The sequence below is a fragment of the Anguilla anguilla genome, chromosome 4, assembly GCF_013347855.1.
Source record: "Anguilla anguilla isolate fAngAng1 chromosome 4, fAngAng1.pri, whole genome shotgun sequence".
NCBI lineage: Eukaryota > Metazoa > Chordata > Actinopteri > Anguilliformes > Anguillidae > Anguilla > Anguilla anguilla.
The window spans coordinates 59,411,741-59,438,917 of NC_049204.1; the positions used below are offsets into that span (position 1 = coordinate 59,411,741).

At 47.3% G+C, this 27,177-nt stretch overlaps 1 protein-coding gene across 3 annotated transcripts in view; it reads right to left on the reverse strand.

Moving 5' to 3' along the window:
• The window catches only part of ralgps2 (Ral GEF with PH domain and SH3 binding motif 2), an 82,375-nt gene that overhangs the window by 28,876 nt on the left and 26,322 nt on the right, over positions 1–27,177 (reverse strand). For all 3 annotated transcript variants that reach the window (XM_035414707.1, XM_035414706.1, XM_035414708.1), the window contains exons 2-9: positions 26,087–26,182; positions 23,931–24,064; positions 22,701–22,808; positions 21,093–21,143; positions 11,719–11,802; positions 8,275–8,364; positions 8,047–8,139; positions 6,072–6,198 (exon numbers count right to left, since the gene is read on the reverse strand). In XM_035414707.1, the coding sequence (XP_035270598.1) occupies positions 6,072–6,198; positions 8,047–8,139; positions 8,275–8,364; positions 11,719–11,802; positions 21,093–21,143; positions 22,701–22,808; positions 23,931–23,996 (619 nt within the window). In that variant the 5' untranslated portion in view covers positions 23,997–24,064; positions 26,087–26,182. The remainder of the gene's footprint in view (positions 1–6,071; positions 6,199–8,046; positions 8,140–8,274; positions 8,365–11,718; positions 11,803–21,092; positions 21,144–22,700; positions 22,809–23,930; positions 24,065–26,086; positions 26,183–27,177) is intronic.

Below are 27,177 nucleotides of genomic sequence, written 5' to 3' on the forward strand. Positions count from 1 at the left end.
GTTTTCAATTAGGGGGAAATAATCCTAAAACTGTAGGTGAAGTAGGACATACACGGTCAGGAAGCAACTCGCACAATGAAAAAAAAAGTTTTTTTATAGGGTTCCGCAGATGACCAGGGATATGCATTTGCCAGTAATTGTGTACCATCAATCTGAAATTAAATCATGGGCTTTCAATACGTTTTCTGCATTTCAAAGGGAGGAAATGGACAGCCATTTTTCAGGGAATTTCAATTTTAGAACGTAGGCAGTGTGCATGCGTGTGTGTGTGTGTGTGTGTGTGTGTGTGCCAGTGTGCGCTTTTGTGTGTGTACATTGTACAAGGAACTTTTCTTTCAGCAACCATTATTGTATGATGAATTGTTGAAAATCTTCTTAATCAACTTAAGTTGCGATACATTGAATACTTTTCATAAAGCAAACTATTGTGGTATATATAGATGTGAAACAACTAGCAAATTTTCAATTTTACTTTCAAAATAACTTATCCAATAAGTTATACGTCATATACTGATTATTAATATATAACTTTGGAATCATTTTAACCCAAGCATTACATGTTCTCCAGGTGTGTACATTTGAACTACAAACAGCCATTGGGGCAGGGTGAGAAATATGATGGGTTAAATTCTACATAACCTAAAATGGGTCGCCCAGTCAGTACAAACCATCCACCTCACCCTCTGACAGTGGGGAGTCATCCCAGCCTGCTAATTACCCATATCATTTTGATAGGGACTTTCTACTCTCAAAGCAATCTCCAAAGATTTACATATTTATCTGAATATGGGTACTGCAATAGTTCTTTCATGACCTATTTTGAAAAATTTACTGGACATAAATGATGATGAAATTATTTCATTTGATTGTTTCAGGGTGCAGGGAAAATTTTCTGGCACGACCGTTCAGACCAAATTTTACTTTTAATTGAAAATGACCGAACTAAATTGCAGTGATTATTTGCAGAACTGCATTAAAACATCCATAATGTAACCAAACATTGAATAAATTATGATTTCATTTGTAAAAACGCAGTGCGGTTGTCCCTGTTTTTTGGTTGTTTTGGGTTGTCTTGACGACACACAGCGGGCTGAAGCTATGTGCTAATCTTGTTAATCCACAGAGAATTGTTGCTTTCATTGCAGAAGTCGTAATGAATGACTGATGGGGCACAAGTACTTTTTAATTCATAAAATATATTGATAGATAACGAAAAAAATGTTATATTAATAATATGTATTGATAGAAAAAATTATTTGATTTGTCTACATTCGGTTCTTCAAAAATTCAGTGCTTAAAAATGGAATTCATAAATTTTTTTAAAAATCACATGAGAGATATACATTTCTACTGTAGGTGTACCTTAAAATATATTTGTTAGAAAGACCTGCAAGAGTTACCTGAATTAAATAATAAATGTCTCCTACACTCACTTCCTTGCGGTACTAACATGAAATATGTGCAGAATACCTACATGCTACAGCTGAGACAGGGGAATACAATGACAAAGAGTTCCTTAAGACACATTCTGACCTGTAACCAATTTATTACACCGAAAGAAGAAGAAAAAAAGAAAAAAAAAGGCGGCATTACATGGCCTACATTACATCGTCTCAGTCCCTCTCCCCCTCAACAGCCCGGTCCTCTCTTGTGAAATGACATCACAGGATTAGCTGCCTCATCCCAAAACCTCTTGGCCATTGTGTTTTTAAATGCTTATGCTGATCTAGTAAGTACGCATTGCATAAGAATCAATATGTATTGAATACACCCCGACAGAAACTGCAAGTATATATGTATATACATTTAATCTGCTGGAGCCAGGAATTCAGCGATTCTATTGGGTCAGTATGGGCCAAAATCCCTAAGGAATGTTTCCGGCACCTTGCCGAATCCATGCTGTATAGAATTTAAGCTGTTCTGCAGGCAAAAGGGGGTCTTCCCCTAGTAAAATATAGGTGTACCTAATAAAGTGGCCAGTGAACGTATATATACATTCTTTTTCTCTCCTTCAATTACTTTCTGATCAGTCCATTAAAGAGTCCATGTGCCATGGAAATTCTGGGGGGAGGTAGGGAGGGAGGGATTTTGATTAGACTTTTCCATTACGTAGCGATGCTAACAATCCAGCGCCTGGCACTCTCCATCAGAGTATATGGCTTTCCTGCGAGGGTAACCGCGGCATTTTCATCTGCCTGGCATTCGCTCCCCACTGGCAGGGAACCCGTTCTGAACACTGTTTATTTTCACACAGACCGCTTTCAGATGCTTCTCCTACCCGGGCCTGATTCCCATAGCGATCGATATGAGAGCGAATCCCGCTTCGTTTACGGAAAAAGAGGGATAATCTGGGTAGGGACCTGAAAACAGGGCTGAAAATGAAGAGGAAACGAGTGGCTTGCAGAAGCTAGTGCTGAAGCTAATCCAGAATGAAGGATCTGGCTTTGGCTGAGCAGTCCTGTGTCGGTTGGAGACCGGCAGTTGCACACTGCTGAATCATCACGAGGAGGCTGGGTTTCGCTGCTCATCCATCATTCAGCCGGGGGACAGCCTGAACCTGCTGCCAGTCTGTGTGGAGGCACACGAGCCTTCCTGTCAGATCTGAACACCAGGAGATTCGGGGCTGAGTTGTACATTCTCAGCTTTAATGTTGCCAGAAGCCCGTCAACATCTGTCACAAAGCAGGCAGCCCCAGTGCAGTCTGCAAGCACACTTCTCTCATGCTGCAGTGGATCCTAGCAGTGGATCTTCGTCCTGTCACATACGTGTACGCACACACACACATACACACACACACGTACACACACACACACGCACACGTACACACGTACACACACACACGCACACACACATGCACGCACACACACGCACGTACACACACATGCACACACGCACGTACACACACACGCACGCACGCACACACAACCGAGGTAGATGATTCGTAACAGCTTTAAACAAATCTTACTCATTCCTCGTTTTCCACCGAGCCGTGAAAGTACAAAAATACGCAAATGCCTGACGAACACAGGCGCCGACAGTGACGGATACGGTTTTTGGGGAACCCGGGCGCCTCGGAGGTGCGTGGCGGTGTGGCGCACACCGCGGGCCCCGCTCGGCTGCTCCCGGAGCCAGTCGCTCTCTCTCTCTCTCTCTCTCTCTCTCTCTCTCTCTCTCTCTCCCCCAGGGCCAGCCGCAGATTTACGACAAGAACTAATGACAGCGCTTTAATGCGTTTCAGACCTGCCCCGGTACAAGGGAGCAGCGTTTTCCCCCCAGCCTGCCAGAGCGGCCGATCGGCTTCCAGAAGCATCCGCTCGTTCACACCGCTTCCCCCCCTCCCCCCTCCCCCCCCCGGGCCCGGTTCACACTCCGCCCCCGCGGGGACGCCCTGGGCCAGAAACCCTTGTTTTCTTTGAAAGCCTCCACGGCGGGGTTTTTCGGCTGGCTCTCAATGTGACGGGCCGATGCCGCAGGAGACCAGGGCGGGAAGAAGACTGGTGGCTTTCGCAGCCGTGAACCCCAGGCCACCCCCCCAACCCCCCAACCCCCCCCCCCCCCAGAGGGGAACCGCTGCGTGCCGACCACCGCCAGGTGCCGAAAGATTTCACGCTCATTAAATCCAGTAGGTATGCAGACAGGGAGTCAGGTTAATGTAATTTCATCCACATTAGCCTAGCGTCTGGCCAGATTCTTCACTGCAAGTTCTCAGAGAGCCTGCTCCTTACACAGGAGAGAGAGAGAGACCAAGCTGCCCTGCAGCATGACTCTCAAACTGCTGGAGTTTCATGCGTCTACTATGTTATTAGTTGCACACCACGTTACATTTCTCTGACTAAACGCCATACTGATGAACAGACAAAGGGAGACAGCCACAGAACTGCAAAGACCCACGCATTAGCTTAAAAATAACCACATCCGATACGAATAAAATAACCATGCACGCACGAAAAAGGAAAAAGTCCAACCCGCAAGCTAAGGGGAAAAAAAAGAGCAGCTCTCATAAAAACACAAAGAGAAACTGAAGTACTCACAGGGAACACGGTCCGCTTCACTCCCCAAGCCTGGAGTTCCTGTTTGTTGCAACTCACTCATGACCAAGAATGTGCTGCCAATATTAAAAGCATCCCCTAAGTTCACGGCTTCTCCATGAATAATACATTTATCCAAATACAAACAGGGGAAGCCGTCTCCATAGATAAGACTTAGTCAGTCAATCGTGCAGCAGTGGTACGCCATGGCACAAACTGGGCTGGCATGAGGCTACTTACAACCTCTCCAGCCGGAAGAGCGGGAAAGACCCAACCCGAGACATAAACGGAAGTGACTTTCACCAGCACTCACAACAACACGGCCGGACAAATCACAGCCACGGGCGAGAGCAGTCGAGGCTAAGATGAGAGGGTCAGCCGAGGAACCTCAGAAACAGGTGGCGCGTCACGACCGCGCTCCGACCGCGGCGTTTACAAGGGCACCGGGACGGACGCTCGGCGCGTACTGCCTCGTCTGCAACAACACGGCCCTCTGCTCCTCAGTCAGCCACGGCGCCCGACCCAGAGCTTCCTTTACCGAGCGAGTGGGCGAAGGGCCCATAAATACCCTACGGCCCGAAACATACACACAGGCACTCGCCCGCATCCGAGCTTACCGACGCCATAAAAACAACAAAGCTACGCGTTTAAGAAAACAGTCCCATTTCCAAGCACAAGGGGGGGGGGGGGTGCAGTAAGCTTTCGGTTTTCCTACCAGCAGGTGACTGTTTTGATGGGCGATCAGTTGAAAAGGTCAGTCTGTGCCAAAGTGATTTTGTTTTTCGGGAAATAAACTGAAAACTAATCACTACTCACAAATTACGCTCCACTTTGCTTCCCTATCAAGCATTTGCCCACATCCACAAATTATCGGAACAAAAGGAAAAATGTAGTTCTTTATACGTCTTCCATGCTTAATAACTACAAAAATGGGAGGAGTACTGTACAACTACAGACTCCAAAATCCTTCAAAGATATACAGATGAAAACTTCCATTGACTATTCACTGGAAAATAAAGTTGGAGCACTAGGCAAAGTCATTTAGACTTAATTTCTGAGGTTGGCTGACATTTCAGCACTGATTATGCCTTTCTCTGAGCAACCAGTGCACTTATTTTCTGCTAATTAGTCATTGAGTGTTTTCATCATTATACTGTATGGATAAATGTACTCTGTACCCACATCGAGAGTGTGCTGAGAATTCAGAAATAAGTTAATGTGCGCAGCATTTCAATAAGCAGTTGAACTGAAATATTATCAATATGATCTATCGTGACATGAAGAAGCGATATTACGGTCACACAATTAAGAGGAATGGAACTGCCTGCCATAAAGCATTGCTAACTCCGCTAATCGGGAAACTTGCTAATGAAGTAAAAGGAAGGAAAACCCATTGGAAATAGCAATCAATGTAAATGACATTCTCACATTATCCTCCATTTCAAAACAACGAGACATCTCTGCTCAGAAGTAACTCATTTTAATTGTAACGACACTCAAAACAGACATTGAATTCCAACGGCATTACAAAATGACCATTCAGAACAACGTAAAAGGCAACGGAGGTTTTATGTTTCAAATCCTACACCTGGCAGCTGCTGCAGTCACCCCCTCTTTTAACAGCAGCCTATAAAACCTGAAGTTGAGAAGTTGAAACTTGAGCGCAGACTCCAGTCTCTGTGATTGCATTCACATAGTTCTACCTTTTTAAAAAAAAGGACATTTTAAATGAGGACTGATTAAACTGCATGGAAAATACTGATAGCGAAGGTCCATAGTGCAGGAAGAACTTTAGTTTAGGTTGAGCTTTGAAAGAGGCGTTTTTGTCAGAGTGGAGGCTTGCATCTTGCCAAGTTCCCCCCTCCTTCTTTAGTGGACTTTAAATGTTGATTCAGAGAGTGTGAAAACAGGAGCCAACTCATTTTTCTAATGACATAACGATGTATATATACACCAAGCCTTTCTTTTCTTTCATTTCACCATCATAAAATCAACCTTTAACCAATCAGAAAGAGAAGGAAGGTACCGGAAACGGGGCCTTACCTAAGTAGGGAATGCAGGAGGTCATGCTCTGGCTCCGGATGTAGTCCCGCAGACGCTTGTAGTTGTCCTCTTTGGACATCAGGTACTCCAGTTTCTCGAACGCAGCCTTGTCCTTCCTGCTCAGCAGCTAAAGAGAGAGCCACAATCAGAGCCACAGAGACAGACCCCCACTGTGCATCTGTGTCCACAACGGACCATCAAATTTAAGGGCTCCAATTTCCCCATCTTACGCCGGGCACCCACCGCACGTGTCGCGTAAGCGTCGCGTAAGCAGCACGGCGAAGCAGCACGACGCGGCGCGTAGCGTGTCTCCACTGGTTCCGTTTGTGTCGCGCAAAGGCTTGCTTAAAGCTCTATATTCCTAGTAGCTCTCGCAGTCTGCAGTGGGATTACATCGTGTATTTCACGTTTGTTCACGACTGTTGATTATGGGTTAAGTGAATACTTTGGTGAGAGACCTTTTTCAGTTTGTTAATTTGGTAATATTTCGTTAACTCGTAAATACGTGAGAAAGTAAACGCTTTCAAGAATTACCATAAACTTAAATCGCAACGTAGCCTGCATAACAATCAATCTCAAACTGTATTAATTTATTTGCTTGGTTAACAAGCGTGCCAATTTCATGAAGAATATGTAATGATCATAATAATAATAAATAATCCGTAATCAACCATTGGGAATTCCCGTGTTGTCTTGTCATTCACGTCAAAACATTTATAGGATCAGATTTAGTAAAATCAGCTAATCATGAAAAAGACAGTAACAGTTTAATATTGAAGGGATATGAACACCACAACGCCATGAACACCGGAAGCTTTGACGTACAAGTGCAATAAAGGCTTGCTTACAACTTCATTTATAAAATAGGTGCATTTTCATCGGCAAGACCACTAAATAATCTGATTTTTTTAAAGCTCTGTGGATTATCTGATTTTTATTAACAAGCCCTTTTTGAAAGCACGGGGAACGAAGACATCGGAGAAGTCAAATAGGCTGAGCAATGGTTGGTTAAAAACTACCTTCCAACACTCGAGCTAACAAACCGCTGCTCGGTGCATTCACTTCTACGTCATTCAATAGGCTACGTCTTTCTGTGGTGTATTTTCAAATTTACCCCACCCCCTCCGCAAAATAAGACAGCGAAACTAAGTTTGCCTTTTCCCCAGGTTCCAGTTATTTATTTATTTATTTATTTTTACAAAACGAAAAGGCTTGTATTTTTTTAGCTGCTTATAAAATATCTGGGAGGTAACTAGGGACACACCCCCAGTAATATAAGGATGAAATATAAATCAGAGCATGTATACCTAGCATTTTAGAGCATATTTCTGTGTATAAACAGGCCATCGTGACGCGCGACAAGCCGAAAAAAATAGAACAGAAGCGAAAAACTACGCTTCAGTTCGCTTGTGTCGCGCGAGCTTCGCAGCCGGTACGCGACGCGTTCGCATCTGGTGGAGACGACGTCGCCCGCTGCCGTTGTAATAACAGTACTTCAACTACGCTTCAGTTACGCGCGTAGTGCGCTCGCGGTCGATACGCTTGCGGTGGGTGCCCGGCTTTATTCTGTGCAAGGAAAGCAGGTCCTCATGTTTTCCGTTTTGTGGAAATTGCAGACGGAATCACAGAATCTGGGTTAAAAAGCGGAATTTACACATACATGCAGAATACCACAGAATTTGCGATTTGTTGTAAATTTTTTTGTAAACTGCAGCTAGCATGAGTCATCTGCAATTAAATGATTGTATTCCTGGAACCACATAAAAATGATTCCGATTTCTATCATTTCTAAAAAATTAACATATAGCAATTGAATGCAATATGGTAAAGGGGAGAGGGAACATTTAAGTGAATAGAAAAAAATAATAGTTTACAATATTCCTGGAAAGACTGGAAGGACAGAGACATCGCCATTTGTCTGCTTTTCATACAGGTAAAACCAGTTGCGTAGTGTGAAGGCCATAGATATACTCACTGCCCATGTCTTGGTCAGCCTAAAGATTGGAGCGCTTTGTAAACCAGACACCACCGCCATCACTGCATGGAGGTTGTTCATCTCACAGAGTTTCTGAAAGCAGGCGTGGCAGACAGAAAAGCCATCACAGACATGCAAGTCAGCGGGAAAACAAAGGGTACTTCATGCCAACCGAATCCAGGAGGGCAAGGGTACTGGCCCCAGCGAGAAACACTCATAGATTATTACCTTCGCGGTTCTGATGTAAAGACTCAAAACCTCGGCTCTGATTTTCAGGGTCTGTGCGTGCAGGATCTCCCGGACCACCCAGAAGCTGACCTGCCAGGGCAGACAGAGAAAGCACTGAGCACTCACACGGTAATGGCCACCGCACAATCCATATCTCTGAGCAGTGCTCACACGTGCAAGGCACAGGCATCGCTTCCCATTCAACATGCATTTCCCCAGCAATTAAATATGAAGCTCAACATTTCATGAATATTGCATGGTTGAACAGATTTCCATTAGAAAGCTATTCAAATAGACTAATCCACAATCAGACAGTGCTAGACAGATATATTCATGTGTCTCAACAAAGCACACCAAGCACGTTTAATGGGTTAAAGTACAGGAAATCCCTACTTTCTATGTCGTCTGAAAAAGAGAAAAACGTTACTTCATAAAAAACCAGTTGCACAATGTTACCAAAGTATATAAATCAGTTATGACATGGGTTCAGTACTGTCGTAACTACTTGAGAACAGGGCAATATGAGCCCCCCGGCGGAATTAGGTTTTTTCCACAGCAGTCTGCACAGATTGTTCCTGAAAGCTCCCTCAGACAGATACTAGCTTTACGAAAAGGTGTCCACGCAGCCAAGTCAGAAATACAGCCCTGGGAGATCGGCGCTAATCTCGCTGCTGGAGTGCGTGCGGAACTCAGTTCAGGTACTGACATCACCCAACTGCGGCCGAGTTCCAGAGTTCTGCGTTTCCCCGCTTGTATATTGACCTCATTTTCATTCCCTGCCGCCAAGGGTAATCAATTCTGCCGGGGAGGGAACGGAATGGAAATAAATAACAGACTTTGGATTTCCAAAAGAGCCTCAGCTGTGATAATGGGAATACCATGCCAACCGACGAATCACAACAAACGCTGGTCGCCATGGCCACGGGGATCGGATGCTTCCAGGACACATCCCTCTGGTGGGACACTACTTCTCAGCACATGACAGAATCAGATTTCCCAAGGTGTTCCCCAAGTAACCCCACCGTAATAAAACTGCCCGAATGCAATCTGCATGTGTATTTATGGGAGAGTGACACAGGAGATGCTTCCAGTGCTAAAGAATAAATCGCTACTGTGCAAGCAAGCCCAAGGGCAATGCTAGCACCCCACACATTCACGGATGGTTTTGTTACAATGTCTCCGAGCCTCGTTTTCCTGTTGCCGTGACCCTCCGACACTGTCGCTTGATTTTATCACGGGAGTAAAAAGGAAAACAAAGCAACACGGCGCTCTGCCCCTACCCCGAAAACTTCCGAAATCCAACGCACAAAATCTAAGGGAAAGAGAACCAGATGTGCTTAATGGAGAACATCTGTCAAGCGCTAATCTGGAGTCTGTGAGTGAGGAGGACGTAGAGGAAGGACGGAGGGCGATTTAGACAGGGAGCACAGGGGCAGAGAGGAGAAGGTTACTGTTACGAGAGCAGAGGCTGAGGGGTCAGGGTACCCTGCTTCCACACACTGACAGATGCAGCAGTGTTAGGTCACTGCTAACACAGCACCTGGAGTCTGTACGGTTGAATCACAAGGTGGGGCAGGGCCGGGGGGGCACTAAAGCAAAGGACTCCCCCTCATGTTCCGAGCCAATCCCAGCTGTACACATGAACTACAGACTGCACAGTGTGAACCTGCTGCAAAGCACCCTGGTAAAAAAAAAAAAAAAGAGCACACTGACAAAGCAAGCACCGACTATCCGAATGGAGTAACGGAGAGCGAAAATTCGACAAGTACGACAACGTGACGACAGGAGCCAATCAGCTGCGACGGCTGCGGTGACGCGAAAGGCAGCATTGTGAGCCAGCTGAAACGGGCATTGGGCCGCGGGGCGAGGGACACAAACAGCCAGACGGCTGGCTGCAGGGCCCGCGGTCTCTGTCCCTCGCACGTTCCCATCGACCGCGGTTATATACGACACCGAGAGAGAGCCTTAAGAGCCCCACTCCCAAACACGAGGCTTTACCGCGCAGTTTATGGTCACATAAACCCGTCCCGTTATTGGCTTACGCCGTTCCAACTGAACCATAATAATAAATTAAAGATCACACGGACTCAGGCAACGAGCGGTAACTCAGGATTAAGGAATTTAATAACATCAGTCTCCCTCTCATGAAAGGAGGCGGAGAACTTGAAGGAGGGTTAGGTCTTCTCGGTAATCGCAGCTGGGGCGGTCCGGGCCCCAGTCGTGCTGTGCTCAACTACTTATGCCTGGAGGACGGGGAACTGACCCAGGACTCTGGGTGGAACCACTGCTCAGGCCCTGGGAGGCGTGGGGGGGGGGGGGGGGGGCACAAGAACACTGGCATGACCTTCTCACTCATACCAACCTTGGTACAACACCTTCACTCAGTTCCAAAGGTTGACGATGACAATAAAATGAATAATAGGGTCTCTTTTGGGATTCTTTTCTCTTTTTTTCCCTCCATATTTTCCAAGTCACATTATTCAAAAGGCTCATTTTGCTTGGCTCCGACAGCCCAGTGCGTAACATCTTGAATGGTAGTTTGGGTACCGCTACAAACGGAGGAACTTTCCACCGAACGCTCGAAACGCATTCTTTGCAGATACGCTAATATTTGTCCTGGACGGACACGAGGCTGATCTTTAAGGTGAAGAGTACAACGCTGTGGAGCAAGATGAGAAGACCTCGCAGTCACCCCAAACAGCAGAGCGAGGTGCACACTCGCCCACACACACCAGTCAGGCAGCGCGGGCCGTGTCTGGCCGAAGCAAGGACAGGCGGGGCGACGGACCATCACTAAAAACTAAGAGCTGGGAGTCTTGAGAATAGATGGTGAGCACTAGAGAGGGGTAAACCGTGTGGACCATTCTCAACATAGTTATGGAGAAGATGATAGAACGTCATTTGCATGAAAAAGGTGGCACGCAATACTTCCCGAGTGTAGTTCTGTTCGACAGATTAGCCCTGGGATTTTGGCGTGTTAACGGATATGCCTGTGATTGAAGCAGGCTGTTCCAGATCAGATATCATGTACTAACATCACGCGCTGGTAAAGAACTTCAATGCAGCTTCCAATCACCTGACTGCCAGACAGCCCACAGCCGACACCCCACACTCAGTCAACACACTCAGTCTCCTTTTGTTAAAAGAGAGAGAACAATAGAGAGTTTGAAAGAAAGAACTGAGCGAACAAGGATTGCCTGTTCGCCATTTTATTTGATCCCTGCGCTTGTTCTTTTTGAGGGATTGACTCACCTGGTTGAACCTGCAGGTGAGGCCGTTCGGTTTATCGATGAGACTCACCTGGTTGAACCTGCAGGTGAGGCCGTTCTGTTTATCGATGTGACTCACCTGGTCGAACCTGCAGGTGAGGCCGTTCTGTTCATCGATGTGACTCACCTGGTTGAACCTGCAGGTGAGGACGTTCTGTTTATCGATGTGACTCACCTGGTTGAACCTGCGGGTGAAGGCCACAGCATTGGGGGCGGAGCTGTGCTTTTCTTTCTTGTTCCAGCCGCAGCTAGACAACTCCTAGAAAGACGACGGCGAAATAAAACAGAAAATCAGAAAATGTAAATACAGTCCAAACACCGTCTGTTTTCCCGTAACGGTCACAGAACTCCTCATGACACCAAGGCACCGCTAAAAGCCTGAGACCCTGCAGCACCAAAGGCTCGTAATCCACATAAAATGCGCGATCAAACCCCAAAACCAAAACAGGCAAGGGACGAACCAATTACAAGGGGGGGGAAAAAAAACAAAAAGCAGCAGATTTTTCAAAGTAAACATCACGCACGGCAACACATCTGAACGAACGCCAGCGGAGCCCTGTCTACCCCAATTACTTCCACAGCTCAGCAGCGTTAGCAAAACAGCGTTAGCACGTTAGCGCCGCGGCCGCGAAGGGCAGAGCAGTGTAACGTTCGGCTGGCGCAGCCATTTCCTCCTCCTTACGCCTCCTGGTAGCCCCCTTCCTGCGTCACTCGAATAATCAATGCTTTCCTCATGCCTGGCAGAGGAGCTTCTGGAAGATCGGGTGTGGGGCCAAGGAGACCACACTCGTGCTCAGACACCACTGGGGGGGGGGGGGCGCAGTCGGGACAGTGGGGGCGTGCGGGGCCCTGGGCCCGGGGCCAGGGGAGCTCTGGCTCGGGACGGCGAGCGCACGGCCCCGATGTAGCGGCGAGGAAAGTGTTGTGCAAGCGGCGTTCGGCAGACTCGCGCCCAGCCCGTCCCAGAGGACGAGGCGCGCGGAGCCGCCAGCCGCCGCAGACCGCTCCAGGACAGACGCGTGCTTATTAATGCGAGCCCAATGGAAACTGCCCTCCCACCCGCCGCCCCCCCGCCCCCAAGAGGTTCAACAGCATGTGCTGATCGCATACTGGCCCTTAAAAATGACCCCTAGTGTGCTTCCCCTTTACTTGATCTCACTGTTTAATAAGGAGAGAATTTAACATGCACTCATGCCAAGAGACTCCCAAAAAACTACTGCTTAGCTAAAAGAGAAGACTCAATAAAAAAAAGTCTCCATTATAACATTTCAGAGGTATGCTACATCTGCGTCAGTCACTTTAAAGCACTAAAACTCCAGCCGTGCAGTGCAGTCAGATAAAGAGGTGAGTCCACAGGGCTGAGGCTGGCAGCAGGGAAACTGTGAAAATGGTGGAAAATGGTGCCTATGATATTTAGACATTTGAGGGGCTGGAATAAAGAGTGGACCTCACAGTCAGGCAGTCTGTGATACCAGACTGTAAACACAGCCATCCTAGGGTGCCTGCAGGAATGGGAACACTGACCACAGTCACAGCTGCACTGTCTGAAAGGAGCTGCAGTTATCACTGGATGAGCCCCCCCTCCCCTCCCCTCCCCCCCCCCCCCAGGTCCAAAAACCTGCCAAACATCAGCACTCAGCACTCCTGGTTTATTTAACCAAAGTGTTTCTTTAAACATCGCAGTCTTCGCAGACAACCTTCCTGTCACTCACATCTCCCCCTCGCTCGCTCGCTCGCTGTCCCTCTCTCTCTCTGTCTCTCTCTCTGCCATTAATAATGGGCGCCTGAGTCAGGCAGGACCACCGGTTCAGCTGATGTTTCTAAGAAGCTCCTGTTGCCGTGAGCCCAGCAAGTAGGTCAGCGGAGAGGGAGACCTACACGCTGTGGCTCGTGATCCCCAGCCAATCAGCGCAAGGCTGCTGGAGCAATGCGTGAGTTACACAAGGACGAGGCAGCTATGGCAGCTTCTTCCTGTTTCCAGACAACAAGCAGGGTGGTTGTGAGAGATTCCAAACTGTAAGTGGGCCGACTCTAAACAGACCCTCTAAAGACTGTTGTCTAAATGGGTCTCAACTGGCCACTCCTAGAGAAAATAACTCCACTCAAACAGTATCACCTGACAACTGACCGTAAAATGAAATGAAAACTGAGGAATTTGTGAAACTCACTGTTTGAGATGTCTAGTGCTGGTCTTTCTGACACTGTTCCAACACAAGGAAAGATACAATACCCACACACTGCGGTAGCTCCCAAAAGGTGGATTTGACTACATGTGCAATACATAGACAAATAAGCTTAAACCTATGAGGTCATTGGTAGGCCCAAATGGTGAAATGAAAGTGAAAAGAAAGAAAGTCTCTCAGGAGTAAAACTTATCGCAAAAAAGATGTGTAGTCGATAGTGTGACAGTCATTCAGATCTAAATGTCAGTATAGTAATATATAGTAAAAGATTTACAGTCACCAACCTACAGGTTTCAAGGGAATGTATAAAATATAGTCCCTATTCAATTATTCAGAGGTTATTAAGAACCCAACAACCTTGGTTTCAAGAAGGTTGCTTCATTCATAGCACGACAATACTGTATGTAAAGTATGAATCTAAAATACGAGCATAGCATTTGGAGAGAAAATGTGTCAATGCTGTCACTGGTTCCAAATTGAATCAAGAGTTTAAATGCAAAAAATAGAGGTCCCTTTGATTCCCCTTGACAGTATTTTTAGCGCGTCCCGTTCTCTCACTGCTGTGCACATATTAAATTCAGAGTTTGATCTTTATGCTCGTCTCGCTGATGTAGACAAGACTGCACAGACAGGCACCATATAAATGATGGAATGATAACCCTTCTGGTACATAAAATATAAATAATACTGCATGTCTGTTGGCGGATGATAAAAACATCTGCATTTGAAGGTCATAAATGCGGCCATTTGCACCACGTAGTTTTTACCAAACCAACACCTAAAATGGCTTCCGCATGCTCTCAGAGGTGTCAATACCTCCATTCACAAGGGTCAGGGCTTCGTACGTTGTATGTAGTCTTTAAGCTATACGGCTTCATACTTCTCTTAGGTCTCTCAAATCAGTTTGTAAATATGTCACACTTCGAAACCGTTTTGAAGCACTTGAGGAGAGGGAGGAGGTGAAAGAATGTTGGGGGGGGGGGGGGGGGGGGGAGTTCTTCACCCTTTCCCCCCAGATATGAATCGGGCAGAAAAGCGAATGGGAGTGTCCACAGACGAGCAACCTGACCCTTCGATCACACCACTCCTGTGGTAACACGGTCTGCTTTGATTTTTTAAGAGTGATAGCACTGTGAGTTACGGCAGTGAATGGATATCTTGTCTTTTCCTTCCCCCTCCCCCCCCCCCCCCCAAGGGTGAGAAACCTGAGACGACACAAGAGCATCTTCATCTGTCGGCCACGAAGGCAACTAACTGAGGAAGGCCCTCAACGTCGCGCACTGGCAACACGTTACACAAAGGAAAATAAGTGAAAATAAAAAAAATACACCACTCATCTCTGGGGGTATCTGGAATTCAGCCGCGGCACGACCGCTAGCACCCTGCTATCGCCGCGCCCGTTTCCCGTCTGCATCTCGACATTTAAAACAAACACCGGATTTATTTTTGATTCGTTGTTTTATCAACAAATCAAAACGAGCCGCTGAGTAAGCATTACAAACAGAGCCTGACGCAGCCCTACCGTTTCAACCAGGAGGGAATCTCGAGGGGAAATAAAACCAAATTTTTTTTAACGAAGTTAAACGATGTCCCGTTGCAAAGCAGTGACCCGGCAGGGACCCGAAAGAACACCGATCAGAGGGGCGCGGTCACGTTCTTATTCGGTTTTTATAAAAGCTTTATAAAAACAGCCCCCGTGCTTGCAAAATTCAAAAGAAGGAACTCTTAAAGGGAGGAGGTTTCATACAGCTGCACAATTACATGGTGAAGTTCGGGAGGAATGTTGAAGTGCATGACGTTAGCCAGCTAAACCCATAATTCAGAGCGTTCACATGTCCACTCGCATACTGGCCAAGAGTTTCTCTCCAGAGGCTGGTGGAGGTCATAATTTACATGGAGGGATATCCTACAGGTTTTTAAACAACTCAGTCCAGGGCACGCCCCTGTGTGTGCCTGTCTTTGTAACAGCCAACATCAGGAACAATTAAAATATAAAATATCATAGTTCTTCAAAATACTTCTGCTTAGGCCTAAACTTCATTTTAACACAATGCATGACTCATTCAGCAATTACAATCCCACGGATTTCATCTATCAGCCTACATGTTAACAGATCAAAAGACTGAAGAAGAGAGGCACAACCATTTGCCCATCTAGGCATTAGTTCCCTTGTCTTTATTCCTCACCTATTCCCATAAAGGTGCCCTTCTCCCATGCATGTTATCAATATCCTACATCCATAACAACACCTTGATTACATTATTATGATTATTATTATCATTATTATCGTGGGTCCATGCATTGTGGGGCCTGGGTCCCTCTTGTTTTGTTAGGATCCTTTTATTTTATTGCCCCCCCTTCCCCCTTCCCTTTGCACACTAATAATTTTCAGCTTTCAGCTGGTGAGAGCCAGCTTTGCCTAATTTGGCAGGCTTGTTTGGATGGCTGAACTCATGCAGCAGTTGATACCTTGCCCATATTGGCCACCTGGGGGAGACATAGTGCATATGACAATTTCAACAGTCACAAAATTCTTCCTCTCTGACAAATATTAGCTCTGAAGTACCAGTCCAAACAAACCAGATGGCAGCACTATAGACTCAGTTTTGGCCTACCCACATAGGTGATTCTCAGCACAGTTGTCAAGGGTATGTCTGAATGGCTGCACAGCAACTGGAACAGACTGGCCACTAGGTGGTGCTACATTGCATTACTGATATTTCAGGAATCTTTCTGTTGTTTTTCAACATAGTGCTCCATAATTGTATCTCTCATTTGGGCTATATCCACTGCTACTTGACCAATTCACATGAAATGTGATCTGCCAATGTGTCTTGTCAAAAAAAAGTTCAGCATTGTCTTCATGGTGTGCAGACAAACTAATGGTCTGTTCAAATAACCAAAACAAGCTACGCCTGCCAAATCCTTATTTGTTTCCAACTCGGTTGCCATAGCACTGGGGTGTCTGCAATATTTCAAAACAGCTGGCAGCTGCAGATCATTACAGCAGTAATGCAAGGGGGGGGGGGGGGGGGGGGAGAGAGTTTTGGATGGGAGGACCAAGGGGAGGACCAGTATGAAGAGGGAGAACCCTATGTGGGCCATTCCATGCTCCATAGGGGCGGCTCCAGAGAAGGGCCCCGATGTGAGCAGAGGCTTTCTGGGCCCTCTGGCCTGTTCAGCTGCGGCTCCTCTGCAGCGGGGAGCCCGGCCGGCCCGCGCCGCGGCGGCTAAGTAAAACCAGACCTCTCCCTGAGCAAACTTTTAATAAAATTCACATTATAAGCCCCAGAAGAAGAAAAAAACTGCTTCAGTTACAGGATTCAGCAGCCCAGCAAATCCCCCCCCCCCCCCCCCCCCCCCCCCCCCCTTTTTAAATGGAGTTTTCCATTTTCCAGAGAACAGAACCGCCAGCCAAATAAGCGTCGGCGGGCCGGGGGTGAGCCTCCTCGCCTCGTCCCGCGCAGCGGAGGCAGAAGCAGAGGGCTTTCTCTCGTCAGAGTGATGGATGCAGCCATCACGCACTTGGGAGACCGGGGGGAAACATTCGGGCTCCTAAAAATACTTCTGGTAGCACTCTTAGCACTCTCCTGCCTGGAAGCGCGCTGCCGCGGAGAGATCGACCCGCCAAGTGCGCTCGGCGTCAGCGCCGCCCCGTCGTGGGTTTATGGGTTTTCGCTGAACCGCCGCACGCCACCCTCGCAGGGGTCTGCTGAGCCACCGTCACAGAAAGGCAGCCTGTCATAACCTGACAAATTCAGCCAGCCCAGTGCTCCTGTGGTTTCAGCTTTTTGCGGTGCAACATTCATATATTGTATTACATTACGTAACTGTCACTTAGCAGATTTCACACAACTTCAAACAGAGCTTTACACAGTAAGGCTAATAACGTCATCTTAAAAAGTAACACCTTTAGAACGCAGCCTTGGTCTCTTATAGGACAGAATCGAGCACACATGTTGCACAAGCCTTAAACGCAGGTGCAACTTATTGACCCTTTATGACCATGTCATGAATCAGGGTATGGATCACACCTGGGTAACCAAATCACTTTCAGACATGGAGGTGGGTAGTGTGGAGGTGTGGGCATGCTTTGCTGCCTTGGGACCTTCACATGTGTGACATAAGCATTCGATAACTCCTCATTAAATAAACGAAATAATAATTTTAAAAATGTGTCTGCTCAGGTTCCCTTTGTCTAATATTACATTCCGTCTGAAAGATCTGAAACCATTCAGTGTGACAAAAATGCAATAATAGAGGAAATCAGGAAGGGGGCAAATACTTTCTCATGGCACTGTTACTTGGATGGGTCTAAGTGGGAGGAGGGAAAAGATTTAGGACTACAGAAGGCAGAGGACAGGCCCATTTTAACGGACCGTGCGGAGGCCCCCTCCTGCCAAAGTGAGTCTGCAGTGGGCCTCCGCCCCGCCCAAACGGGATCCCAGCGAGGGCGGAACCAGGAGCAGGCCCAGGAGACCCCCGCCCACCGAGCCGGTGCCCCTCCAGAGCAGCAGCACAGCGCCTCTTCATTTAAAACCCTGACGGGGCGGCACGCTGGTCCCCCCCCCCCCGCCCTTTTTCGGAGAAGGAGAGTAACATTCCGCCCGTAACGACAAGCGCAGATCCCAGGGAGGCGTCAGGAAAAGTCTTCACGTTACCGAGGACTGACGCTTTGACACTGAGTAATATCGCAGCGATCCCCGCGGCCCCCCCTCCTCCACGGATGTGCTTTTCCCATTATAACCTGCGCGGAGCGGGCTCTGTCAGCCGCGCGCAGCGGCGTCCTAGCATTCTGATGCTAAAAGATCACACGCGGCTTTGTCCCTTCCCACCGCCCTCTTCCCCCCCCCCCGCCCCCCGCGACCGCACGCTCCGTCTGCTGAGGCACTTATGGAAAAACAGCACAGGGCAGCAACGCTACACTGGGTTCCAATGTCGAGAAAGGTAAATTATGGGCTAGCTTAACCCGCTCGATTAAATTCAAGTGCGCGTTTCGACCAAGAGGACATGCTCGTTTTTAATAAATCACTCCGTGATGAGAAAGCGGGAGAGGCAACCTGGTCCGGGAACGGGGACGAAACGAAATCTGGGCCGTCTCAGAAGAATGACGTCGGCGAAGCAGCAGCAACGGACACAAACGAGAACGTGAGCAAATGATTGGTCGGCATATTCAAGCCAGTAAATTCTTTATGGCGTAAATGCGGTTTCACAAAGAACATGCCGCCAGTGCCAGCGTGAAACAGGTCATTTCTTCATGATGTCATAATGAAACGAGAGAGAATGACGGCCGTCCGCAGAGAGCCACAGAGACGTGGGAAACCAGCCTCACCGAGGCAGTTCACCAGCTGTGGCCGTGTGCGGGTTAGCACGTGTGCATGGGTGTGAGAGAACAGCGGCACTGCTATTCTCATCATCTCAGTCCAGCGGGAACTCGAGCCATCTTCCTCGACTAGCCGTTTTTCTTCTATACGGCACGGAGACACAATATTTACAATTTCACAAGTCGCCCTGGGGGTGCGTCCGCGAGAAGATAAAACACGGGAAGCCGTGCTTATTTAAACGAACCACGCATTTATGGTTCTGCCGGGACAGAACAGGAGGAAACATCTGAACACGTATTAGTCCAGCGAGAAGGATTCAATTAAATGATCAGTAGCAGGAGAATGAGCAGGGCTGGAATTCTAAAAAATAAATAAGTAAATAAATAAATAAATAAATACAAATTCATGTATGTGTCCTGCCCAACTAAGCGCACATTAGAGCCCCTGTCTATACAAGCTCATTTGTTTACCCGACGCAAAGACAATACCGCCCCCTACTGGCCCACCTGTAATATCCCTTCTAGAAGCAATCTGGCTTTCCCCAGACATCTGCCACATGAACACAAGCCAAGCACAACCATAGTTTAAAAACAGGAATCTTTTTACAACAAAGACAACATTCCAGCTGTGGTATTATCAGTAAGAGATTATCAGTAAAGAATATTTCATTGATACCCTCAGTGTACTGATAACAGCTATCCATACGCTAAAGTGCAGTAAAACATGCCCACACATGCTCCTGGCGTTCTACACCAGAAGAGGGCAACGAAGGTCGTATCTTTCTGGCAACATCTGGCCCAAATGACTTAATTAGCACTAACATTTACGCCATGTGTCATTTGAGCTACACTTCTTTATAAGCGCATGAATGACAGCCGAGGACTGTTCCTGTGTCCCTACACGAGACGTTTTACTGTGATCTTCACAGGCAATTAGCTCATTTAGCCAGGGTAAGAGGTGGAGACTTACATACACACCAGACCAAAATGGTTCTATTCTGCACCATTACAAACACACAAGCACTTTTTTTTATCAGCACAATGAGAAGTAGAGTGATGAAATTTTTAAAAACTGCGATAGCAAACCCAAAAAACGAAAAACATACATGATATCTGTGCTTCGGCAAAAACCGCAGCTCACTGAAATGGCTCGTTACATTTAATAGCCTACATATGGGCAGAGGTCTTCCTGCAGAAGATTTTCCGCAACGAGGAGTAAGATTTTTCAATAACAAGCAACGTCTCATACGCTGACAGGAAATACTTAAGGAAGTGAACATGAACAAACCGTTCACTACTGTAACACTTGCACCACATTGTTTACACCATGAAACCTGCTTGCTCAACCTCTGGGCTATTCCACAGTAGCTAATGGCTTAGTAAACATTAATAAATGTTAATAGATCAGTTCATTCATTGTTCAGGTTAATTAATGCATTTACTCGTGTTAGTTAATGAAACCTTAATGTAAAGTGTTAGCTAATTTTCTTAGCTGACTGGTTTTAGAAGGAACTGGTCAGGGCCCTGGTATACCTTCACGCGTGGATGTTTGGGAGTACTTGTGCCTACATGTGTATCCGCACACCCACGCGAAGGGCTAATGCAGTCACTGTTTTTATTTAGGCATCTGAACACCACATAGGTTTCAGAGCAGTAAAGTCAATAGCAAAAGCACAAGACATGCACAGCCCCTTATTGTCTCTGTCACTATAAAGACTCATCCGCTGCTTTGAGCGTGTGGGGACACCCCAGAGAAGCCTGGAGGCAATCCGCAGTGTGGCAGGCCTATAGATTACCCAGCTTTGAGGATCTGCTGGTCAAGAGAGTGACTCTGTTCTCAGGGACACCGTTATTTCTACCTTACACTGAAGCTCCAGGACAGGAGCATGCTGCCCCCTGCTGGATCATATCAGATACAGCTACAAACTAGGACAACTGCAACCAGAGCGAGTACCGTCACTTGTAGGTACATAAGGCTGATCCAATCACCGTGGAATATTAAGAGATCCATCTAATACACTGGAAACAAACAGACACACTCACCTCTGGCTGAATAGCTTTGAAGACTGGAGCATCCATGAGTGTGATCTGGCCCTAAAAAAGGCAGACAACTGACCATTAGGGACACACACACACACGACCTCAGAAACTGAAAGTTGAGATCACGTCAAGTCACACATTTAAAAAAAAAAAACCAGATTCAAGTCGGGGCTTTTGACAGGGAGGGCAAGTGAAGGACAGACACTTTCTCTGTGTTAAACCATTACTGGGCAGCTCTGGCCTTCTGCTTTACATCATTTCCTGACAGCGGGTTCCCTGTGCAGCTTCCTCATTACCCAACAAGCAACTTGACTAAGAGGCAATGTCTAGGAAATACGATATGTAATGATCAATGAATAGGACAACTCTCGCTCTCTGTAAAAATATTTAGATTTTATTTAAAAAACACGAGTAATGTCAACTTGTGTAAACATGTCTCTAACCTGTGCACTTCCAGCTTTTTAATTAGCTGTGAAAAAGTTTCAATAAACTGAAGTTTGCTTGCCAGCCTTCGTGTTCTGCTTTATACCCAACAGCAATATACAGGTTCTGGACAGATTTAGTTTAAGTATTTTCTTTGAATTTAGGCAGCTGATTTTACCCCACAAAATGTAACCAATTTACCAGCGACAGGAAATTGACAGGAAGAGAGAGAGAGCACCATAATGTGAGATGCTATTAAGAGAACGCTTTGGGATTACTCTTCAATGGATCATTCAAATACAGCTTGCTAATCAAGAGTAATAAATGAAAACCGATTGAGACCAGTTTAAAAATAATATTACCGCCTCCACACACACACGTACCCACACGCACACACACACACACACACACAAAATTGAATAAAGGGTAAGTGCAGAGGCGGGCTGGCTGAGTTCCAGGTCAGACAGAGAGAAAGAGCAACCCCTGCTGGTAAAACGGAAATGGCAGCCGAACACCAGTGTCCAGAGAGCTTCAACAGTCCAGGTAAGAACAGCATTGGGCTGTTCTCTATAAAGCTCAACCCCAGGAAGTACAGCCAGCTTTACTAACTACAGGGTCCAAGCTGTATATAAATAAGTGCACTGTCGCGTATACAACCTTAGTTAAAACTCGCACGTTTGACTTCAGAGAAGGTTCAAAGATATTAAATAGAAAATATATCCAGTCCAATGTAGTCCAGAATCAGTCCAGTTCTTTTTTTTTTTTTTTTTTTTTTTTTTTTAAGATCTGTAGAAATTTTCTAAAGTTGTACAAAACAAACACAAATCTTATTCTGAACTGAATAACATCTTAGGTAATGGAACAAATACCACTCCTCCTTAGAGTCCTTTACTTTTGGGGAAGACCCAAATATCTCCTTGAAAAACAAGTTTATGTGAACATTTCATTGCGTTTCTTTAATATGACAGAGGAAATTCATGCCGGACCAAATACTTGCCAGAACACATTAATTACTGCTGAACTGCACTTGACCCATTTCCACCGCTTCCCAAACCGGCTCCTAGGAAATCCTCCCTGGTTTGTCTCACCGTAAATAACGGCATTTCAAATGGAAATGATGATGAGACATTCATGGGGGGGGGGGGGGGGCAGGGCTTGTTGCAAAACTGCAGACGACAGAACTCTTACCGCATATTCTTCAGGTGTGACCTTCAGGACATCAAACACAACGGCATCAAAGCTCTTCTTCAGCTCAGCAGAGGCCTTGTCGCTGAGGGACTCTGAGCTGCTGCTCTTCTGCGGAAACGAGCAGCGGCGTCTCTATCAACCACGCAGGCACAGCCTGTCTCATCCGTCCACGCTCAGCCGTAGCCCTCCCTCATCCTCAATATTCAAAACCCTACTCATCCACAATATTCAAGATATTAAGGTTAGAGTTCTTTTCATAATGTGCCCAAAACCTTCACACTTGACAAAAAAAACTTTAATCGTTTTTTTCTGGCATGGTGACAGATGTCCATCTTGTGCGCTGAAATTAAAACACGAGAGTGTTTAAATATGCCGAAAGTGTTAGTTTCACGAGCGGCAGAAGCAAGATCAGCTCGCTAGTTTTCGCGCTCTTTCTGCAGCGTCGCTACTGTGTCAGAACAACACTAGCAAAAATAGACGTCTGTTTGGGGAAAACAACGCTTTATTAAAAAAAGGGGATAATAAACAGTCTTGAGTTTATTTATTTTTTTTTTTTTAAACAAGAAAATAAGCAAGAAATAATTTCAGGAAATTTTGTTTATAACCATTATCTTTAATTTTCAAAACAGAACATCAATTTAAGGCTACTGTGTCCACTTTAGGTTTAGTTTGGCATTCTAAAAAATCAGTCAAGAAATAAAATATTGGAATACAACACGCAAGGATAAAAAAAAAACCACCTCTCGAAATCTCAGAGGATTACTGTGGGAGTATATTCACAGAAGAGAGAAGGCTTGGAAGAACATTTCTCACTGAGAAGAGGTGGGATTACTGGTAAGCAAGAGAACCCTTACATAATGACCTGCAGCTTGCTGAAAAGGTAGAGAAAGTATTTCTTTATTGTGCTCTGTATTTCTGTGGTTTCAATAGATAATACCCACAGCTTTGGCCACAGGCTGGCTTGAGGAACACACCGGGCTACATGGAAATTAGGTGTGTCTGAAATGCACGGACCCGCACACGGAATATAATTAAATTAGACATCACAACCCATGCCCACAGATGGAAAATGTGAATTTGCCCAGAGTTCCCATTCCAACAACATTTCTCCATAAAAAAACCTGTTATTCAGTACTATACTATAAGGCGTAGAGGCGGGGTTATTGGTAAGCATGACGATGTTAAGTTCAAACGGCGTGGCGTTGACGTGGTTACGGAGGCGGAGCTCACCTCAGAAGCAGTAGCAGCGAAGGTGGCGACGTTCGACTGCCCATTGGGGAGCTCCATCATTCCCATACCATCCGTCTCTACTGCAGCAGGGTCCTCATCGTCAGCAGAGGCGGCTTGCTCGCCCTCCCAGCCCTCTGAACACACACACACACGCACACACGCACACACGCACACGCGCACACACACACACACACACACGCACGCCGGTTAGACCCGCTCTCTCGCTCCGCAGCGTCACGTGCCGGGGCTGACCTCACGCCCCCACGCCGGTTTGGGCCACGCCCCCGTGGGCGCGACCTGTGACTCCGCACGCCGGCCCGGTCGCGTGCGGGACGCTCTTCCGGGACGGTCTCCGTCCGGACCGCGGTGACCTCACACTTCGTCAGCTCGCTCCGTGAGATCAGCAGTATCCGGGATCAGCGGCGCGCGCTGACCGTAAGAACAGACGGCCTGTCCTGTTTCAGCCCACACTAGCCTGCTCTGTTTCGGTCTGAATGGCCTCTCAGACTCCCGCAGACGCTCAGCAAGAGGCCGGACCCCCCCACAGACCCCGAGCAGAAACGGAGATCTATAATGTGAGCGAGGGCGCTGGCACTGTCTGGTACAGCAGCAACAAACTCAACCTTTTAAAAGACTTTCCACTCGCAGCCAGACCCCTGCGCACCAGCAGCGCCACCTACTGGCCAGCCTGCCTCCATGTCGAGCCTTAACAGGTTTGAAGCCAACTGAGTACATGCAAACCCCCAATTCTATGCTCCACTTTACAAAAGCTACACACATTAAGCATTAAGTAAACCAGAAATCGATTTTCAACAACGCTAAAAATAAATTCTTCATTGTATTGAAACCAATGCACAAAGAGTCTGTTGGTTTCATTGATCGCTCCTGGTGAGTCTGTAACTTCCAACACGTCGCTGCACTATCAGCAGGAACGTGAAAATGAACAGCCTGAGTGACAGTGATTCAGACCTGCAGTACCCTGCAAAAAGAAATAAGAGACATTTGGAACAGAAAATACGCGGTCTGCAAACGCGCTGTTCCACACGCACACGTGTAAACGCACCAGCTGGGTGGGTGGGGCCGGCGCCGTCGGCAGGCTGGGTTTTTTTTGGCGAGGTCAGAGGTGTGGCAAGCTAGCGCCGCGGCGCGAACGCGTTCCTCAAACTGAGGCCGCGCGGGAAGGGCGCCGGGCCACCAAGGCCACTCGCACCCGCCAACCGAGCGTCGCACCAGGGCGGCACGCCCGTCACACGGGGGTGTCAGGCTCGGACACTGGGGGGCGCGGGGGGGGCGCTGCACCGTTTCAAACTCATGAGCACTTCACACAGGCGTGAGAGCTTTCCACTGCTCTCTGCGGACCCCCAAGCAAACGCGCATGAACACAAAAACATGAAAACACAAACAGCACATAAACTTTTACAAACAGCTAATTATGTGCAAACAGCAAGTCGATGCAGGCCATCACGACTGCAGATACTACAAAGATAAGACGGTGAATAAAAAAAGGCCGTTTACCACAGACGCTGTATAATGTATGTAAATAAAGTATGCTAATATGTTACCCTAGGGCCGAGGCAGTCAGGCAGGAACAGATACTTCAGAAGCATTTTTAATTCATTAGAACAGGGAAGCTAAAGCCACTTCTTCACACCTCGCAGCCTAAATGGACTGGGCTGACCTTGCAGTCAGTTAAGAGCGCTGTGACTGTGTGAGGAATTTCCCAGCACGCACTGCCGTACAGCTATGTGAGGTATGCCGGTCGTCCTGGCTTTGTGAGGGCCGGCGTCCTTCTCTCTCCCTCCGGACTGAGACTGCCTGACCGCCTCACACTGCCAAACACAGCCAGCGAAGCCGTTCGTTTGGGCTGACACCCGGGCTGTCCTCAGAGAGAGAGAGAGAGAGTGTGATTACACGCGCGGGACGTCCCGCAGGACGGGGGTGGAGTGTGTCACAGCGGATAAGATGAAGGCCGTGCGGCAGGGTTTGGGCGGATTTGAGGAGCTTCCGGGCGTGTAATCCTGATTAGAGTCCCGCATCTCAGACAAAGGGCCAGCGCAGCAGTGTGTGTGTGTGTGCGTGTGTGTGCACGTGATGTCGGACGCGGCCCCGCCCACCGCGCCCCGCCCCGCCCCGCCCACACGCTCGTGCGCTCTCACCGGGTGCTCGTCAGACCAGTGCGGCCATGCTGCAGCTCAGGTGCGGGCTGTGCCTCCCTCCCTCTCTCTCTGTATGGCTCGGGTGTCTCTGCAGAGCTGTGGGAGACAAAGAAAGCACATGTAATAAACTGCATGTGTGCACACACACACACACACGCACACAAACACACGCACACACACACACGCACACAGATAGTGTAGCAATGCAACCCCTCCACAGGACTACTCACACAAAGCATGTGATTACCATGACTGTTCTAGATCAATTCCCCACTCAAGGCATTTCTACTACACAAACGCAAACAGAAAATGAACGCTTGGATTTTATCAGGCGGAAGTCATAAACCTAGCAAGAAGCATTCTAGAACAGGGGAATGACCAGGACATAAGCGACTGGATAAATCACAAGGATGAAATGGGATGTGCCTGTTAACAACGGATCGTCAGGAAAGGTAAAGCACGGGAAACACACCGCTCCCAAGAGCTGAACAATGGCGAAAAAAGAAAGTGGGATATTTAGGGCCTGTTTACAACCTGCCAGGGGCTGTTTCAAATTTACACGGCAGCTTGCAAGTCAGCAGCACCGTCATTAAAAATATTTTTTTTAAACGTTTGTCCCTTTCAATTTGCAGCGCCTTCTGCGGCAGCTAGGGGGAGCTCTGCTGCAGCAAAGGCTTCAGAATTTCCCAGTGGGAGACCAAGAGCAACAGCTGACCTGAGGTAAGAGAAGGTTCAAAGGGGTCCGAGGAGAGGTCAAAGAGTTCAACCGCTCGGTCGCATTTTTAACGAGGGTAACAGGAAGCGGGCAGCCTCTGGCGGCTTACAGCCTTGCATGGCAGGCCTGTTCCCAGATTTGGGGCAGCTTCTGTTTCCACGCAATACGCCAACAAATCCGCTTTCAAAACAATGTCGCACACGCAAAGATATATCACAAAAACAATGCGGTGCTCACTTTTACGGTACAAATTACCAGAACAATAATGCCTGCTTCCTGTTACTGAGCCGTAATGGAGAACATTACTAATATCTGATAGGAAAACTCACACAGGACTGAAGGGGGGGGGGAGAACCGTTCCATCACTGCCTGTTTT